This window comes from Lutjanus erythropterus, chromosome 1, assembly GCF_056507025.1.
Source record: "Lutjanus erythropterus isolate fLutEry1 chromosome 1, fLutEry1.hap2, whole genome shotgun sequence".
NCBI classification, from domain to species: Eukaryota; Metazoa; Chordata; class Actinopteri; order Lutjaniformes; family Lutjanidae; genus Lutjanus; species Lutjanus erythropterus.
This window is the reverse complement of record NC_139317.1, coordinates 3462423-3482250: the sequence shown is the minus strand read 5'-3', so window position 1 is coordinate 3482250 and position 19828 is coordinate 3462423. Positions and strand designations below refer to the sequence as shown.

Sequence of the window (19828 nt, the reverse complement as noted above, 5' to 3'; positions counted from 1 at the left end):
GCTTAAATAGTAACAATACTCCACAATCTAAAAATACTCCACTATAACTAAAAGTCCTACATTTAAAATCACACTGAAGTAAAAGTACAGAAGTATCATCAGCAAACTGTAATTAATATTTCAAAAATACAAGTACTCATTATGAAGAAATGTCTCCTCTTTTTATACACTACTACTACTACTACTATTTCTACCAGTACAACTGTAATACTTATTATAAATACTACTTGTACCACTCTTACCTCTACTACTAATTGTGAGCATGACTACAGTAACCAGAGTACTACAGCTTGTACACGACTATTACTACTACCAGTACTACTAGAGGACTAATACAACTGTTTCATACAGCTACTTGACTACTACATGAGTAATTCTACAACAATACTAGTAGTGCAATATCCACTACTACTACTATACTAATATAGTACTAGTATTACAACTACTAATAGCACAACTTTTACTAGTAGTACTACTGCTGCTACTAGATCAGTTCTAATACTTGTGTGTCTTTGGTCCCACTTAATTTTATAGTACACTAATAAGACATAATAACCTGTAACTTGTATCCAATTAGACTAAAATTAGAAAAAAATAATTTTTTGGCAAGAAAAAAAACAAAACATTTAACACTTATAAGAGCTAACAAGATGTAATTTGTATCCAACTAGTCGAAAACTAGAAATAATAAGTCTACTGTAATCTGAAGCGTGTTATGTCCCACTGATAGATCATTATTAGACCTTATTAGTGGGTAATTAGTGGACTATAAAATAAATTATTTATAGTTTTTGTCTAATTTCAAGCAAAATGCAGCTGTAAAATAAAATATTCTTTATTAGACAGTAAAAAACACAACGTTACACTAACACAATTTTACCCAAGTCAGACAAGCTGTACTTTGTATCAAATTAGAGTAACACTAGAAGTATTTTTATTAATTATTGTTAGACCTTATTAGATCTTATTAGAGGGTCATTAGAGACACATTACAACAGAACCATACTGTAAACTGAAGTGTAATCAAGGATATTGTACTTATAGTTTTTGTCTAATTTGATACAAATTGTGACTTGTTACATGTTAGTGCACTGTAAAATAAAGTACAACCATTGCTACTAATTTTCATTTTTGTGTGAACTATCCCTTTAACCGTTATTATTGTCTTACTGCTGCTGATTATTTTGGCTCTTACAGCTGCACTGTTACCAAATAACCCTTCACATCATATTTCAGAATAAATGATGACTTGTTTTGGAAGTTGACATGATGATAAAGCAAACATGACAAACTGTTCTGATTCAGTCTGTTCTGTTGTTCTCTGGACTCCAAACCAGAACTGAACTGAGAACGTTCTGACCTGCTTCATTCACTGACAGACAGTCAGCTCACTCTCACATGTCCTGTTGTTGTACAAACTGTTTGTGACTCACTGAGTTACACACTCAAACTATCAGGGTGGTGAAGTTAAAAAAAAACAAAAAACAGAGCTGCTGTTTTTGTCCCTGTAAAGTTGTCAGGAGATACTTTTCCTTCTGTTAAAGTCGTCTTTTAGTTTTTCATTTAGTTCCTTAAACTTCACTTCTAAGCCTCAAATACACGGTATGCTAATATTAAGACTACTTTATGCGCTGTTCATAGTAAAGTGTTTTCTTAAAAAAAAAAAAAAAATCAGTTACTTCATTCACATTAGAGGAAATTCAAATTATTGTCCATCATTTCACAACACCCTCAGATTTAGCGTTTCTGCAGGTCCTTAAAATATAACACTAACGTTCTGTACACAGAATAACAGCTAATGTTAACTACACAGACAAACTTCTAACTTTAGCTACATAGACCAACCAGTGGCTACAGATCAACTGATGATGTTAAATTCACAGAGAAAGAGCTAATGTTAGCTACACAGACCAAACACTAACATTATCTACACAGACCAAACGCTGATGTTAGCTACACAGACCAAACACTAACATTATCTACACAGACCAACCGCTAATGTTAGCTACACAAACCAACTGCTGATGTCGGCTATAACAGACCAACCATTAATGTTAGCTACACAGACCAAACGCTGATGTTAGCTACACAGACCAAACACAAATATTAGCTACACAGATCAACTGCTAACGTTAGCTTCACAGACTATCTGCTAACATTAGAGGTAATCCAAAAGTAACAGAAAGTAATCAAGTTACTTTAATATTGTAATACTTGGCTGAGGTTCCTGACTACATTTTTTAACAGGTAATTAGTAACTGTATTGGATTACATTTTTAAAGTAACCCTCCCAGTCTGGTTAAAATATAAAACTGGGAAACAGCTCGTGTATTTTGAAGCTACGTCAGTATGTTCCTGACTGTGGTTTTTGGTAAAGTTTTTCCTCCATCAGTTGTCATCCATCACCACTCACTTCATCAGGTCATGAACCCGCCTGTTTTGGTTGTTAAAGTCATCACCAACCAACCAAACCTGCCCATCACCAGTGAGGCAGAACACACACACACACACACACACACTGAGCGTGTGTGTCTGCACCTCAGGGTTTAAGCTCCCACACGACTTCACTTAGTGTGCATCATTAGACCTGACAAACCATCGATCACCGGCTTTTCATCTCCGAGATGCTGCAGGAGGGCAGCAGCTCAAATCCCTTTTAATTACGGATGAGTGGGATTATGTGGTTCGAGTGTTACACTCCCTCAGCACACACTCACACACTCACACACACACACACTCAAAGGCTGACTCATGCAGAGATCAGCATGAGACCAGTATATCATCCTGCTGATGTATCGGGTCATTCATTAAATATCAGCTGGTTTTAACCTTTGGCCCAGTGGATGTCTGATTTTTACCAGCCTGCAAAATGTGGCAATAAAATGTTTGTGTTCTCGGCACTTTATTGATCCAGCTGTGCAATAATGTGTTCTGTAAATTATGTCTTAATTTTAAAGCCCAATGAAGCTACTGTAGAGTTGTTTCTGTTTTTTCATTGGTTGTCTTTTCCTAATAATAAAAAATTAGAAAATTAGTGAAGCTTGTTTTGTTTTCAACATGTAGCCCTAATACACATTGTGAATTATAGGCATAGAAAAAAAATATTTATTGGGTATCTGTAGCTTTAAACTGTCCTTTTCAAGGAAAGAAAACTATGTGAAATTCACTCATTGACACTCACATTTTATTCACATTTTAAATATACATATCATATGGTAAAGTATCCAAAAACTGCACATCTATAAGTTAATTCATCACATATTAAAGAGTATTAAACCATATGTTCCTATGAGTGAATTTATTACATGTAAATTGTTTAACGTGATATTACAGGTGAAATTGTTCTACATGCGACGTTTTAACTAGCTAACAAGTTAGCTTTAGCTATTGTTTCAGCTCAGCTTTACACCAGTGGAACCCTGGGAGTCCTCCGAGCCTCCATATCAACATTTTAAATGTTATATTTAAATATATTGTATTGATTTATTTCATTTAATTATTAGGCTTTTCTCTTCTTATTCTAATTTCAACCTCATTTCCTATCAGCTTTGCTTCAGAAATGAAAGGGTTACTGCTAATCAAAGTTGGCTACAGATGAGTTATATGTGGCTAACATTACAGATAGGTAGCTAATTGCTCAGTGTTTTCAGTAAAGCTAGCTAGCTAACTGTTAACCACACAATCCTCTAGACTGGAAATGTGGTTGACAAAATAAAGACTGTTGAATGGTGAAAATAGTACCTGGGTAAATAATTAACTGAGTGCTAAGGCCAAGTGGGAATCAATAAACATTAGCCTATAAAATTAACTAGAATTAGCTAAAAGGTTATTCTTCATCTGTAGTCTCTGGACATATGAAAGTCAAGATAATAATATTGGACTTAAAAATGCTAGTTAAATATTTTACATGCATACAGAACAATATTTGAAAATATATCAGTTAGTAAAGATATCACATGCATTAGCATCATTAGCATCACAGACCTATTGTGTGGTACGCTGTTTTTGGCTAATTTGGCTTCAAGGTAAAAGTATAAAGCTCAATTTTAGTTGTTTTATTGGCAGGTCTGCTGATGTATGCAGTTATATCTGATAACCTTTTATAGTCTGTTGTTCGTTTTAGCATCTAAAGTAAAGTTTGATACAAAGTTATAACATGTCACATTTCAGATATCCTATGTCTGTTTCATGTGTGATAAATCAACATATGGTTTTGGTACATACTGTAGCTGTACCAGTCAGTGCAGTATTAGGGGAAATGTGTATCACAGCTGCGTCATCCTCACAACCACCTGCAACAGCTTTATGAATAACAGGGAAGTGAAAAATCCATATGGCCAAGTATTTTCTCTGAGTCATCAGATGATTCAGCTCCTCTGATACCCACCACTAACACAAAGGCTATATGACTAACATAAGGATAACAGCCTCTGACTGCATTAAAAACTCCTGTCGGAATTAAAATGTGCAGATGTTAATATTTCCTCCAACAGTACTCTATTGTGGATTGTAAGTGAATATATATTCCTCATAAAGTGCACAGACCAACTCCTCTCTCTGCAGAAAAAATAAGATTTAAAGAGCCCATTGTTTATTATACTTCAGTGACCAGCTGAATGTAAAGGGTCGTTGTTAGAGAAGACGTGCAGAGGGTTCAAGGCTTCCTTTCTTCCCCTCTGATCCAGGATAATGTTTTCACTAACAGGATGTAACACACTTGAACAATTCAGTGGCTTCAGGGGTTTTAAGCTGAGTGGAAGTGCAAGTCATTGCCTGGCAGAAGGGGCTGTCTATGATGCTGGACAACTGATAGGCTCAGTGAGTGTGGACGGATGGAGACGAGAGGCACGAGGCCCCACAGAGTAGAGGAATTAACACGAAGTTAACGAGTTAATGTCACCGTGTTACTGAAGCTGGCAGGACCTCACCTGAGCTGTGACCTGAAGAACAGTTGCTTTATTATCTCCACTAGACAGGCGTAAGAGTTTGGTTGAGTGCACGTGTGTCCATGTTGCCTTCAAATGGAACTTTACCTCCAGACAAACTTATTAGATCCCACTGCATCTGCATTTGTTCTGTGAGGTTTGAGGAGGAGGATGTGGGCTGATGCAGAATCAAAATCGGTTGATAATGATGCATCTCTCTCTGGCTCGCTGTCTCAGGTCTAAGCTGGGTTAGTTTAGCTCTTATGCTGGCTCTCTTCTGCAATCGCGGTCCGGCTGGTCTGGCTGGGTGACCCGTCTCAAGGTCTGCTGCACTAATCCAGTCTCTGTGCTTCATCATCATCTATCATGTAGATATGCCTGCTGTATTTCACCATCCGACCAATGTTTGCTGAGATGTAAGCTAGCTTTAGTCTCAGTCTGTTAGCATTAACACTGTTAGGTAACATTGCATGAACACTTTCACAGGTTGCTTGTTATAAATCCTGTCAGAGCGAAACATTAAAACATCAGCTGGAGACTTCTCAGCTGACTAAAGGAGTTGGCATTAGCTCAAATCAACCAGCTACACTTATAAAATCTGCTTGTGACTCGTTATTTTAGCCGACAAAATCCACAGTCGTCAGTCAGAAATGAGAAGCTACTTTTGACCATGTCTCTAATGTATCACAGACCTCATGTTTCAACACTTGCATACAATTTCGATGTTAAATCTGCCACCGTTATCACCGTAAACTGCATAAATTCAGTGCAAGAATGCAAAGATTGACAGACATAGCAACAGTAACTAAGGAGGGCGGTGCTTAGTGAAGAGTCAGTTGTATTGGGATTAGGTTAGGGACATCGTACCTGGCTTTCATGTTCATGTTGTCTCTCCTCTCATGAACACTGTGGCCTCTCAGTCTGGCCTGGTCTCCCTGTTCTCCACCCACATGCCCCCTGACACATCTGGCAGAGACCTGCTCTCTGCAGGGTGAACTCTGCTAGTTAAGTCCTGGATTTGGTTACTGTGAGATAAACAAATCAATGCTGCCATGTGGGAACCTCCTGCCTCGACCTTTATGTTGCGTCACAGCTGACTTTTCTGAGCTTCAGAGATGATATTTTGGATAAATCAGGTTTAATTCAAACAGGAAAGAAACAAGGTTGCAGAACAGAAAACATCATGTTAATGATTACAGGATTATGTACTCTGGACACAAAAAAATAACTATATTCCATTACAGTTACAGATAAAAAAGATGTAATCAGTGTACAAATACATTTTGTAAAAATGGGGATTATCAGTAGGATTGTAATTTTAAAATAAACAATGACATACTACCATCCACAGCAGCCAATTCATTATGGACTTTAGTGGAAAAAATGCTTTACTGGGTGGAAATTTCACAATTTTTACCTTTAAATCAATCGATTGATTGCACACAAAGGAAGGAACAGCTGTCAAACTAGTAAACCTAACAAAGAACATAAAACACTTAAAGCTGCAACGATTAATTGATTAGTGATCGATTATTAAATTAATCTGCATTTAATTTGATGATCAAGTAATCGTTTTCAGACATTTTCTAAATTGTCAAAATTCTCTGATTCCAGCTCCTTAAATGTGAATATTTTCTGGTTTCTTTACTCTTTACTGACAGTAAACTGAATATTTTGGGTTATGGACAAAACAAGACATTTGAGGATGTCATCTTGAGCTTTGATCAACATTTCCTGACATTTAATGTTGATTAATGGAGAGAAGAGTCGACAGATTAATGGGTAATGAAGATAATAAATAATAAATAAAAATAAAATAAAATAAATTAAATAAAAATAAATTTCTTATTAGATTCAAGTTTAACTAAAGAAGGAAAGTAAATTATCTCAACTAAAGTTTATAGGTCAGCTTTTTAATCACCAAACGTTTTAATGTTTGAGTTGGGCTCAAAACTCAAAAATCTATCGCAGTGTGTTGCCTTGAAATTTTAAGTTATTTATACATATTATAGATATTTTTTCGTTGAAAGGCCAGATTTGGTCCACGGGCCACTGTTTGCCTGCTGTTGGGATATAGCTTTCACTTTGATAAGTTTGTTATATGTATATTTATTTTTTATACTTACCGTTCCTGTTTCCTGTTTCTGGGAAACAAATGATAAACTTCTCTGCTGAGGATCATTAAAGTCTTACTTTATACGACCAACAGAGAAATTTCAGTGCCAGTGATTTTCTATATTTTGAGTGCAGCTCACAAGCATCATTCACAGTTGATTTGTTCATGAGTCCACAGCGTGAGGCAGCTGAACTGGTTTTTCCTTTTTTTTTTTTTTTTTTTACGGTCATGATTGAATTGTTGTAAGATTCCTGCAGCTCTCTCATTTATTTCAGGCCGTTCAGCCGGTGACACAGTTGGCATGAGAGCCACAAACAGGAAATGGGCCACATCTCTGTAATTCATCCTCCAGTCAGGTCAAAAATTGTTCAGTGGGCAGATGAGTTGTCATTGTACTGGTGCAGGGAGGAAACAAAGGGTGACTTGGCAGACACACTAGTGTGTCCCAGAGTCCAAAGTGTCTCACTTGTATAAAGAAAGCTTCCCAAGATTATCAGCTTCAATTTGAGTCCAACATGACGTTTCTGTCTACAAAATTACATAAACTATGAAGGAACATCTTCACTATACCTCAAATCTTTTTAGATGTTGTGGGTTATATTCAAAGATGAGAAGTAACTAAATACAAATACTTTGATACTGTACTTAAGTAGATTTTTTAAGTATCTGTACTTAAGTGTTTTTTTTTCTGACAACTTTTTACTTTTACTCCCTACATTTTAACACAAATATCTGTACTTTCTACTCAAAACAGGCTTGTTACTTTAGTTTTAATGCAAGATGAAAACAACACAGAAAGACTAAAAATGACGCAATAAAATTAAACTGACGTAAAAAGCATAGAAAAACGAAAGCGACGAAGCAAGACGAAAATGATATAAAAGGTGTAACAAGATGAAAATGATGTTAAATTTGTAACAACAAAAATGATGTAACAAGACAAAAATGATATAAAAGGTGTAACAAGATGAAAACGACAAAATTTGTAACAAGACAAAAACAATGTAACAAGATGAAAACAATGAGACTGATGTATAATTTGTAGCAAAAAAAAGTAACAAAATGATAATTATGTAAAAGAGGTAACAATATTAAAATAACCTAAGAAGATATGACAAGACAAAAATTATGTAAATGACATAATAAGATGAAAATGTCATAAAAGACGTAATGAGGCAAAAACAAGATAAAAGGCATGTCAGGCGTAACAAGATGAAAATTGTTTAAAAGGTGTAACGATGAAACGGACAGAGGGAGAGTCTGGTGGAGAAAAGATGAGCTTCAGTTAGTTTTGCACAGAAACAGTCAGTAGAAATGTCCTTCAGATGACTTTTTACTTCTTTCTTTGAGTACATTTCAGAGGCTGAACTTTTTCACTTTTACTCGAGTTATAGAAGTTGAATCAGTACGTCTACTTAACCAGAGTGTTTTATTTACACAAGTATCTGTACCTGTACTTGAGTACAGAATGTGTGTACTTTTGCCACCTCTGGTTATATTTATATACTTAAATATAATGGCAGTAATCACCAGAATTGTATTTTGCCACCTTCCCCCTTGTTTCAGAATGCTCCCTGATAAATAGATCCCTGTACGACTATTTATGCAGTTGTAGTACCTTATTATTTGCATTTACATCATTTTGCCAGAAACATGCCCCCAAAAAAGTGGACTGAGACCAAAGACTGAGACCAAAAGGCCCTGATTTGGAAGTGCTTTGTTTGAACTTAGGATGGCCCAAGGTGTATGCTAACAGGAAATGATTGTGAGGAGCAGAAAACACCCTGAGAGCTGGGCCTGGCGTGGTGTAGAAGTGAAGGAGTTCAAGTATTTCGTGATCTTGTTCACGACTGGAGCGTGAGATCAACAGGTGGTGCGGTTTTCAGCAGTACTGTGGGCGTCGTACCGGACCGTCGTGGTGAAAAGGGACCTGAGTCAGAAGGCAAAAGTTTTGATTTTACCATCCTGTTTCAACTCTCACCTGGTCATGAGCTTTTGGGTAATGATGACTGAAAGCATGAGGTGTTTCCTCTGAGAAATGTGTTTCCTCTGCAGGGCGTCTGGCCTCAGCTTTAGAGAGAGACTGAGCAGCTCAGACATCCGGAGGAAGCTCAGAGTAGAGCTGCTGCTCCTTCATGCATCCTGATTGGGATTCCTCCTGAACGACTTCCTTTGGAGGTTTTCCAGGCGTGTACAACTGGGAGGAGACCCCGGGGTGGATTACATATCTCATCTGGCCTGGGAACGCCTCGGGATCCCCCAGGTTCAGCTGGAAAACGTTACTGGGGAGGGGGACATCTGGAGTACCCCGCCTCACCTGCTGCAACCAGACCTCGGATAAGTGGAAAAAAATGGACATATGGACTCTCATTCCTTTTTATCTTCTGATAAATAAACATCTGAACACTTCCTCCCCTAGTTTTGGGAAGATATTCTTGCTCTGGCTATCACTGAAGACTCACAGTTTACCTGCCTTTAATTTATATGGACTGTTGTCTTTTTAACAGGAAAAATCTTAACACTTGTATTTTAAATGGTGGATGTAATTATTTTCTCTCATTTACTTAATATTAATGGAGAAACATTGGCTAAACTGGCTATGTTTACATGCACACTAGTTTTCCACTAATATCCAGAATATGGCAATATTCTAGGTCATGTAAACAGCACACAACTGGATATTTTGAATTAGGTCTAGCATTTTCTAATTAAGATGTAGGATATGCTGGTATTATTCTGGTTTTAGGAGCTTTCTTTGGACAGCAAAGTCAGAATATGAGTCTTGTTTGGGGTTTTTGCAGTAGTTTGTGGCTCACAACCTCTTCTGTTCTGTCCTGTAAACAAAAAATAGCCAACAACAGTCTTACGATCTTAAAATTTCTTTTATCTTCTTCTTTTATCCCAAAGTGATGTACATCTGAGAGCTGATACCGAACAGTGGAGTGGCTGTTTTTGGTTGGTTGAAAACCAGAAGTGTCGCTGTGTTCTGGATCATTTGTAGAGGTTTGAACATTCAAACAGAGAGGCCTGCTACTAAGGAGCTGCAGTTGTCAGTGCGTGATATTATGAGAGCCTGAACCGGGAGTTGTGCTGCGTAATCAGAGGTAGTTCTTATCATCCTGATGTTGCGCAGGAAAAAGTGGCACGATTGAAGCCATGTGGACCTTGTTTGTCATCAGTCATAACGCGCAACTTTTGGGCAGACCTTGTAGTTGTGAGCTGGGTGGATTCAAGATGGATACAGATTTCTTGTTGTATAGAGACACTGGCTGGAATGACGAGGAAGTTGGCTTTTTTTCATCCATGTCAAGGTCACAGAAAGACATAATGAGACACGAGCGCAGACTGTGTGGTCTTCCGGAGGGAACGACAGGAAGAGCTGGATATCGTCGGCATAGTGAGGATATGAGAAACCATGGGAGTGGATTATTGCACCAGGTGAGGTGGTGTATACTGAGAAGAGAAGAGGGCCGAGGACTGACTGAAGTAGCCAACTGTTTGCAGGACTGGGGTAGAGATACATGCACAACAGAAAATCTCAAATTTGTAGTTTGTGTGTAGTTTTACACATTATTTTAAACATTTGATATCAACATTTTTATGGATATGCACAAATATCACAGTGCTGACCTTTTCAGTAAGGTGATTAAATGAATAAAAGACTTGGTACTGTCAAACAAGTCCAACACCAGTAGAAAACCTTGAAAAAAATACTGTATTGACACATGATTTTTGCCTGAGGCCTCCAAGTCACTGAAACGTATTAACCTGCTGTTTTAATACAAGTTTCATGACATAGAGCGGTCCCAAATGGTCGACTTTATGTCAGGATTTACCCTGCAAGGCTCTAGATGGTTTAAACCAGGAGGTGGCATTTAAAGCTATTTTCAACCCATGAAATGCAGATTTTTTAAAAAAGTTATTAAGAAATCTCTGTATTAAAAAAAACTTACAGCATAAGATATTTCAGAATAATTCTTATTTGTGCAAAGAAAGACCGTAACATTATTTAATTTACAGCTTTTAAAACATGTTAAAGTGTGCAGTAGCCCTTTAAACTAAAATTATTATATATTGCACATTTGAATTTATAAGTTGCTGTTATTGTTTTGCCCTTTAGTTAATGTAGGCTACGTTAAAATGTTTTTTTTATTTTATTATGATGGTCTATCACTGTATAATCAGTGCGGTATCTTTCACTCTAATCATGTGTTCAATTAAATAAAAAAAACCTAACACTGTAGGAGGTCCTTTAACGCAGCATTAATTAGCCTCGTCTCTCGTCACGTGCTGCAGTGTGACTCTGATCCAATGGGAGAGCTTAATTGAAGCGGTGACGCGCAACGGTATGTCGTCACGGCGTGATCACGTGTCCTCATTTCACTCCCTCCTGGTTTATTTATTTTTCCACAACAATTTCCACCTGTGTTACACTGTTTCCCCCGTGTGTGTGTGTGTGTGTGTGAGAGAGAGAGAGAGAGAGAGAGAGAGAGAGAGAGAAAGAGTGAGAGAGAGAGTTTGTTTGTGTGACCGGGGCGGAGAGAGGAGCTGCAGCAGACGGGCGGGGAGCAGAGCTCGGTGCCCCGCCCCTCTCAGACACGTTGCCCGGGGAGAGGCTGCACGGGCGGGCTGGATGTATGGGACTGTGCAGCCTGCCTGCAGACTGTCTGTGAGTGTGTGTGTGTGAGTGTGTGTTCGGATGGTTTCATGGTTTCACTCCATCAGTCTGCTCAGTCCACTCACACACTCTGACACACACACTGCTGCTGCTGCGCGTCCTCAACTCACCGAGCCGGACGGGAAACACACGGTTCACTTCTGGTAAGTGACGGTCTGCTGCTCTCACACACACAGACACACACACACACACACAGACACACACACACACCTCTGCTGCTGTAAACTCACCTGTGTTTGATCATCATTATAATGAGAGACGAGGAGGAGACAGTCTGATTTTGGAGGTGATATTCTCTGATCTGCAGACGCTCAACAAACAGGTCAGCCTCAGTTCTCTCTGGTTAAATTTAAAGCTGTGAACTTCCTGCAGCATTTTATTTATTATTGCATGTTTTTAAATGTTTCTGTGGTGATGCATTTCTGCAGGCAGGTGTGTGTGTGTGTGTGTGTTTACTGGGTTTAAATATCTCTGGAGCAGATGTATGAATGTACATGGCAGTGTGTGTGTGTTTGTGCATGTGAAGTGAAACAGGTCCATGTGTTTGGATGTTTTCTTACATAATGTTGGCCGACCTGCCCATTTGGAAGAAGCAGAGGAGGGTTATTTAATCTACTGGCCTGAATATTCAGTGCTGTAATGTCTCTCTGAGTGCAGGACTCAGGCTCATGAACCGGTTAAATCCCGGGAATTTTAAAGGGATCGTTCACCTCAGTCATTATCTCCTCTCCCTCATGCTGATTGAAGGTCAGGTTTAGTTTTTTGTTTTTTTTGTTTTTTTTTTAGTCCACAAAACACAGTTGGAGTTTCACAGGAAAACAGCAGAAGTAAATGGTGACCAGTTTTTGAACTAAAACAAACAAACAAACAAAACCTCAATACTGCTCATCTGGTGTAATAAAAGTCTCCTAACTTTTCATTTTTGGGGGAACTATTCCTTTAAATGAGTTAAAACAGCAGGGCTGTATGTCAGATTAAATTAAAAATACTGAGAGCAGAATTTCCTCAGCTCAACCATTTCTGCTTCCACAAAAAAGTTAAAAAAAAATATATTGTTAATCCTAATTTATTTATTATTTCAACTGTTCAGTTTAGAGCCAGACAGATATCAGTTGGCCAATATTACTGACCCGATATTGGCTGAGCTATACCACATCTGTATCTGTTGTGCAATATTTGTCTTACAGAACATAATGGAGATTTTTAATTATTTATTTATTTATTTATTTAGTAGTATAGACAGCATGCATATCTGAAGTTGTTATGTTTGTGTTTTTTAAACTTATAATTATTACTTATTTATATAAAAATACTAGTGAAATCTTGGATTCTACTGTATATTTACACTGTATATGAGTATATTAAAAAAATAGTGGCCAGTATGTCTATAAGAATCTGCTTTGTTACTCCATAATATTGATATTGGCCCCAGAAATCCAGTATCCTTTGGTTATACTAGAAATTTAATAAAGTGAAAACAGCAGCTCACACAGAGATCTAACTTCCCCCATGCAACTGAACCCTTTATGGTTTACAGTTTCTCATCAGAACACCACAAAAAAGTTTTCTGTGGATCCTAAATTTTGTACATTTTATTTTTCCGTTTAAATTCTGTATTGTGAAGATTAGAGCCAGACAGATATATAATGATGTCTGATATCAGCCATAATCAACATATCGGCTGATATCAGGCATATTTTTCAGGAATCCCACGGGAATCCTGCAGGATGGGAGTAGGGTGTGAGTACAGTATGGATTTTATCTGACCGCGGTGACGAAGCCACACATTCCCGCAAGATGGCGGATTATCGTGACTCCCTTATTGAATTTAATTGAAGCATACTGTCATAAGGGTGGTGTAGCTCCTTTAAGGAAGCGTGTGTGGTGTTCAGTGAGGTAGAGCGAGTAGCAGATGAAACTTAAACTGAGCAATAGGTTGTCAGTGTGGCAGCAAATGTACAGTTCAGGTTACAGTGAATCAGTTAATAAACACTGCAGCTTCTCAGGACCAAGAAAAGTCTTTTCTGTCCCAGCTGCTGAAAAAGTTAGTGAGTTAGCCCTGAAGTAATCTGAGCAGGAAAGGCTGATGCTAAGCTAATACTAACGCTAGCGTCAGCTCTGGTGTGATCGCATCCCTTTCAGAAGTTTTGTAATCAGTCTTGAACTGTCTCCTTTTGGAGATGTGGTCAAATAATTCCATGGTGATAAATCCAAGACTAAATGTCTTCTGTAGTTATTTATCCTTAATTTCATGTTGAAAACAGATGTTGTTGTTAGCATGTTGTTTGCTGCCCACTGGCAATCATGTGATGCCCTGGGTTGAGTCTTTTGGCCAATCAGAGGCTGTGGTCCTGACTTGTGTGTGACAGCGCTGATTCTTAGGTGTATTAATAGATCAGTGCCCTGATCTCAACATGAGTTTGACCCTTCAAAATAAAATATGCGGTGATGACAGTAATGAGCTGCGGTCAGCATCATGTGACATGACGGTAATGTGGTTATCGTCACAGCTCTGGATGGGAGTTGGTTTCATTATTCATTGCAGGACCGAGACAGGACAGGAAAAAAACATCAATGGGGGCAGGAATCATGATAACAATAGGTCCATTTTTTTTATTTAAAAAATGTGCATAATGTCGTGGGTGGACTGATTTTTGGGAACAGGATGGGACAGGAATCATTCTTCCAGGATTGGGAGTGAAAATCCACTCCTGCGTCTCCCTCTACAAGATACTCAGATGTGAATATTTGCTGGTTTTATCACAGTAAACTAAATATCTTTGGATTATCGACTGCTGGGGATGAAAAAAGGCATTTGAAAACTTCTGTTGGGGAATCGGGATGGACATTGGGTGGACCAAATGATGAATCCACAAGATGAGAATATAATCAAGTAGTCGATAATCAGCAGATTTGTCAAAAATGAAAATAATAGTTCTCTCTAGTCAAACCACCAAAAAAATATGGCACCAGTTCACTGGGTCAAGCTACATAAAATGTGAATATTTGTTGTTATTATTTGTCTTCTAGCACATTATAAACTGAATAGATTTGGATTGTGGATAAAAAAAGACATTTGAGGACTTGAGTTGATCCTGACTTGTTGTCCTGACATTATCTCAGGGAAACCCTCAACATAAAGATAACTGCTGATAACAGACTGTGTAAGCTGTGCAGTGTTACCTCTGGTGACCCGTCTGCTCAATCTGCTGGCCTGGTCACAGTGACGTACTGGTTATACTGGTTAAACCAGTGAAAACAGAAGATGGGAGCAGGGCTGTAGGCCGAAATCCCCCAGATCAACACTTTCTACTTTACAAATTTCTTTCAAACCACTAAAAAATCTGTAATTTTCTGTTCATTCTATTTTTGGATATTTTTCTTAATAACTGAATTGTTCTATTATAATTGAGGGTCTAAATTAGAGCTCAGCAGACATTTTAATAGCTATTTAAGTCATTTTATGCAACAGAGCCAACTATTTGCTGGTACAAGCTACTCAGATGTGAATATTTACTGGTTGGTCCTGTTGACGTTGTCTAAGTGCCTCTTAATACAAAGCTAACTGATAACATATCAGCTGTGTTGTGTTACCTCTGCTGACCTGTTACTGCCCGTCACAGTTTCCTGAGCTGACGTCTTTATACTAACGAGGGCTGCAAGTAATGATTATTTCTACTGTTGATTTTTTTAATGATTAAATTATTAGTTTTTTGGTCTATAAACTGTCAGAAAATGGTGATAATTGTCACTCAGTGTTTCCAAAACTCAAAAATGTCCTCAAATGTCTTGTTTTGTCCACAACCCAAAGATATTCAGTTTACAGTCAGAGAGGAGTAAAGAAACCAGAAAAGATTCACATTTAAAAAACTGAAACCAGACTTTTTGACCTTTTTTCTAAAGACATTACTCAAAATGACTAATTTATTACCAACAGTCTAAAAAACAGTGAATATCTGGCATTTTTGCTTTTTAAATGACTTCAATAACTATTTGATTATCAAAACAGTTGTAGACACACTTTCTTTTGATTAATGGACCTTGACTACATTTTAGTACTACTTTTTGCCTAAAAGCACTCTAAAATAAAATAAATCAATACACCCTAGAAAAAAGCAGAATCAGCTTAAAAAAACTGTATGATTTGTTGTAAATGCAGGATGTAAACTGTTCTTGCCATTATTATTTCTCCCAGATTGTCCCTGTCTCAGACTGCATGTATGTTAAACTGTCAAATGAAGAGAAGATGAAAGCATCAGTTTAGTCTGTTGTCTTTTTATCAGTTTCCTTGCTGATCAATAAAGTGTTAATCATGGCTTTCACCGCTTTACCTTGCCATCAGACAGCCTTCTCTGACAGGAAACCACCATTACATAAGCCAGATATTGATAGGCCACAGGAGCTGTTGCTTTACTGCTGCCTCAATCTGTTTGTTCATGTTATTGTGTGACTCTGGCGTTTCATAAAAGTAGTTCAGAGTCACTGAATTCCACAAATAAGACAAACAAACGAACAGATCGAGGCAGCAGCAGACCAACGACTCCTGTGTTCTGTGAGGTATAATTACTATTTTTGTCAATGGAGTCTGGTGGCTTTGGTCAGAATATTTGGCTTATATAACAGCGAGCTCTCATCAGAAAAGGCTGTCTGACAGCAAGGTAAAACATTCTAAATATAGTGTACACTTAAGATGTTAAACTAGGGTTGTAACTAATAATTACTTTCTTAATTGTATAATCAGTTGATTATTTTCTCAATTAATTGCTTGAAATGTTGAAAAATGTCATTCACTGTTTCTCTCAGTGCAGTTCAGTTTACTTTCAGAGACTAAAACATACTCACATTCAAGAAACGGAATTTTGACTTTTTTTTCTTCAACCGATTTATTGATAAGCAAAATAGTTAGCACATGTAATGAAAGATTTTGGATGTCTTAAACACATTTACTAAAAATTCAGCTGATATATTTATGCATCCTTGTGAAGTTTGAGGTTGACACTAGAGTTTAAAATAAAGTTGGATGGGTTTGAACAAAGTAAAGCACCGACTGACCCACAGAGGAGGTCAGTGTTTGTGTAAGAGGTTAAAATGTGAACTGTTTGTGTTTGTGTTTGTGTTGTAGGTCCGTGATGCTCTCTGCTGGCTGACAGTCTGACTCCAACATGTCGACCTCGGACTCAGATTACTCCATCGACTGGCTCGCCAGTGACGAGGACGACTACGACAGCCCAAAGAGATTAAGTCCTCAGCAGGCGGAGGACCCCCCGATACCGCCACCATCATCATCACCATCATCATCATCATCATTGACCTCATCATTAAGGGAATCTCCTGTGAGCTGCTCCCACTGTGGGACAGCCCAGAGGAAGAGAAGAAGGAGGAGGAGGAGGAGTGACAGCTGTGACTGTGGGGTGGATGCTGACTCTCCAGCCGCCCTGCAGAGGCCGACAGTCAATCCAATTCAGGGATTTACCTCCATTTACACGCAGCAGACACTTTCTGTGGTGTCGCAGCATCATCTAACCAGGAAGAGAGCTCACAGCACTGCTTCAGACGGACTCTGTGAAAAACCTCAAACTGACACTGAAAATGAACTCTTCTCACAGAAGGTGAGAAAAGAAGAGATACACATGGTAACACAGAGGAACATAATGTCCTGGTGATGTATAACCATGTTCTTGTAGAAATGAGACGTCTCACCTTCAGATTTCTGAAGGTTGAACAGATTTAAATGCTAGAAAATGCGTCAGTGATCTAAACAAGTTGTGGCGTCGTCTCAGAGGATCAAAGAGTGGCGACTTTTCTCTTTATCTGCCTTTTGGCATCGATATTAATCTACATTATATGGCCAAAAGTATGTGGCAGTCTGTGGGCATCATTCCAGCAGAACCTGACTATCTGCGATGAAAAAAGGATTCAGATCCTTCATGTAAAATGACACTTCATCACTTTTAAACGATGAAATAAGACTTTTTTTTTCTCTTACAAGCAACATTTTAGCTCAGCTTGATATATACCTTACTTGGTCTGGTATGAACAGTAGCTTTTTGTTGCTAAAAGGGATGCACAATATGTTTTTTTTCAGCCAATACTGATAACTGATAATTACCTTCTTAAGGCTCATACCAATAAGATAACTGATAATTTCACAAAGTTCATGTAACCTGTTGTCTTTGCACACCTGAGGGAAAGAGGCTGAGATGTAGTGAGCAAAGATGGATGATTTAATATTCCATAACTCCAAATCTAACTGACATCACTATGACAACAAAACAAAGAACAGCTCTGACTCCACAAATGTTTTTTTTCTTGTAAAGGTCAACAAAAAACAGATTTTTAGCTGATATTTATTGGCCAATATATTCCCTTGATAAAGTTGGATAGGCCAATCATTTATCAACATCCTTAGTTGCTAATGTTAGCAACTTTAGACAGATTGTTACACTTTGTTTTAGCATAGTATGTCTTTATTTGTCTCTTAAGGCCACAGTGGCCCATGTTCAACAAAAGCTATGTTAGCTTACTTATTAAATAAGTAAAAGTAGCAAAACTACAAATGTAAAAACACACTACAAGTGAAAGTTCTGTAGACAGAAATGTACTTACTAGACAATTTTGGTGTTTTTAAAATTTGGCCCTATTTTATTTATTTATTTATTTACATATTTTGAGATCTAAATCACTAGTAAAAACATTTTGGTATTTGTCCATTAGCTCGTCTCAGCCAGCAAATGCTAAACACTGCAATATGTGGGTGTGATGTAATCCTTGGGGAAAACTACGCCCATCAACCCAAGTCAACTACTAGTGGTTATATTTACCGCTGACAGGCTCAGATTGTTATGTTAAGTGTCTAACAACATTGTGGCAATGATCCCTACAGACATGGATCTTTACAGAGACCCCTTTCTGACAGGGAACTGAGTTACTGTATCTTGCAGCCTAAAACTAACCTGACAGCCCAGATGGTTCTGACGAGGCATGTGGGAAATCATCCCTGGAAACTGTTGAGAAAAGAGCAGAAATAGAAAACAATATGTGGTAGGTGATTTGTAGAACTATCTGTCTATCACAGGTTTGAACCAATCAGATCAACAAACCATATGATGTAGCCGTGTGCGAGCCAGTCAGGACAAAGGCGAAAACATCTTTGGCCATTTTTGTTTTCACTGTGGTCATACCACACCTGTAGCTGCCAGTAGTTCTACAAAGGACCACCGTGGTTCGATCACAGGTGCACAGCTTAAATCGTGGTTCGATGGATTCTCTTGTGATCGTGTGACCTTGTGAATCCTTGTTAAAGTTGCCTTGAAAGGTAAACTTAAAAAGGCCCCAGACCAAAACTCAAAAATGTCTGAACAGGGGTGTCGACATACTTTTGCCCATATAGTGCATCATGAAGAGCAGACACATAGAGAGCTGCAATAATGGCAAAAAGCCCAGAATGCAATGCAGCTACAAGCTAGTTCACTCTTTGACTGAAGGGTCACGGCTTTGTTGATTCTGAAAACTTCAGCTCTCACATCTTCAGTTTTTGCTCACCTGCATCACACAGCTGAAGGCCAGGAGCTGCTGCTGCCGCCTCACAGCTGTCAAAAACGTGTTCTTAGAAATCGATAATAGAAATGTGAGAAGCAACGAGAAGGTGGAGGGAAAGTGTGTTCACGCTGAAGGTAAACTACAACTCTGAATGACAAAGTATCTGCAGGGAGGCACCAAACACTGACCTGCTGATATCAAACGGCGTAAGAAGATCTGATGGTGCCAGTTTTCATGACGCTCTGCTGCTGCCGCCGCCGCTGCCTCTCATGTGTCCGTCAGTCTCAGGGACGAAGGCGACGGCACGCAGCTTGGCGAGCCACGTGTGAGGCCGATGATTGCGATCAGATTCTCCATTAGCTTGTGTCAGCTGTTAATGGAGCCTCTTATTGAAGCCCTGCGGACGTTTACCTTCAGTGTTAACACCAGACTAATGGCAGCTAATGGGAGTAAATCAGTCAGTGAGCCGTAAATCAATAAGTCTTCCACAAAATGAGAAATGGAAGAAATTCAGATATTCAGATAAGCGGTAAATTATGTGCAGCAATACCCACGCACGCACACACACAC

The 19828-nt window shown here is 38.4% G+C and overlaps 1 protein-coding gene across 4 annotated transcripts in view; it reads left to right on the top strand.

Moving 5' to 3' along the window:
- Nucleotides 1-19828, top strand: part of LOC146332487 (uncharacterized) — a 76435-nt gene that overhangs the window by 25148 nt on the left and 31459 nt on the right. For 2 of the 4 annotated variants that reach the window (XM_084721588.1, XM_084721504.1), the window contains exon 2: nucleotides 16842-17328. In XM_084721588.1, coding sequence (XP_084577714.1) covers nucleotides 16882-17328 — 447 coding nt within the window. In that variant the 5' untranslated portion in view covers nucleotides 16842-16881. Of the gene's footprint in view, nucleotides 1-11525; nucleotides 11863-12026; nucleotides 12042-16841; nucleotides 17329-19828 lie in introns of those variants that run through there. The other 2 variants (XM_084721415.1, XM_084721322.1) reach the window with 2 other exon arrangements.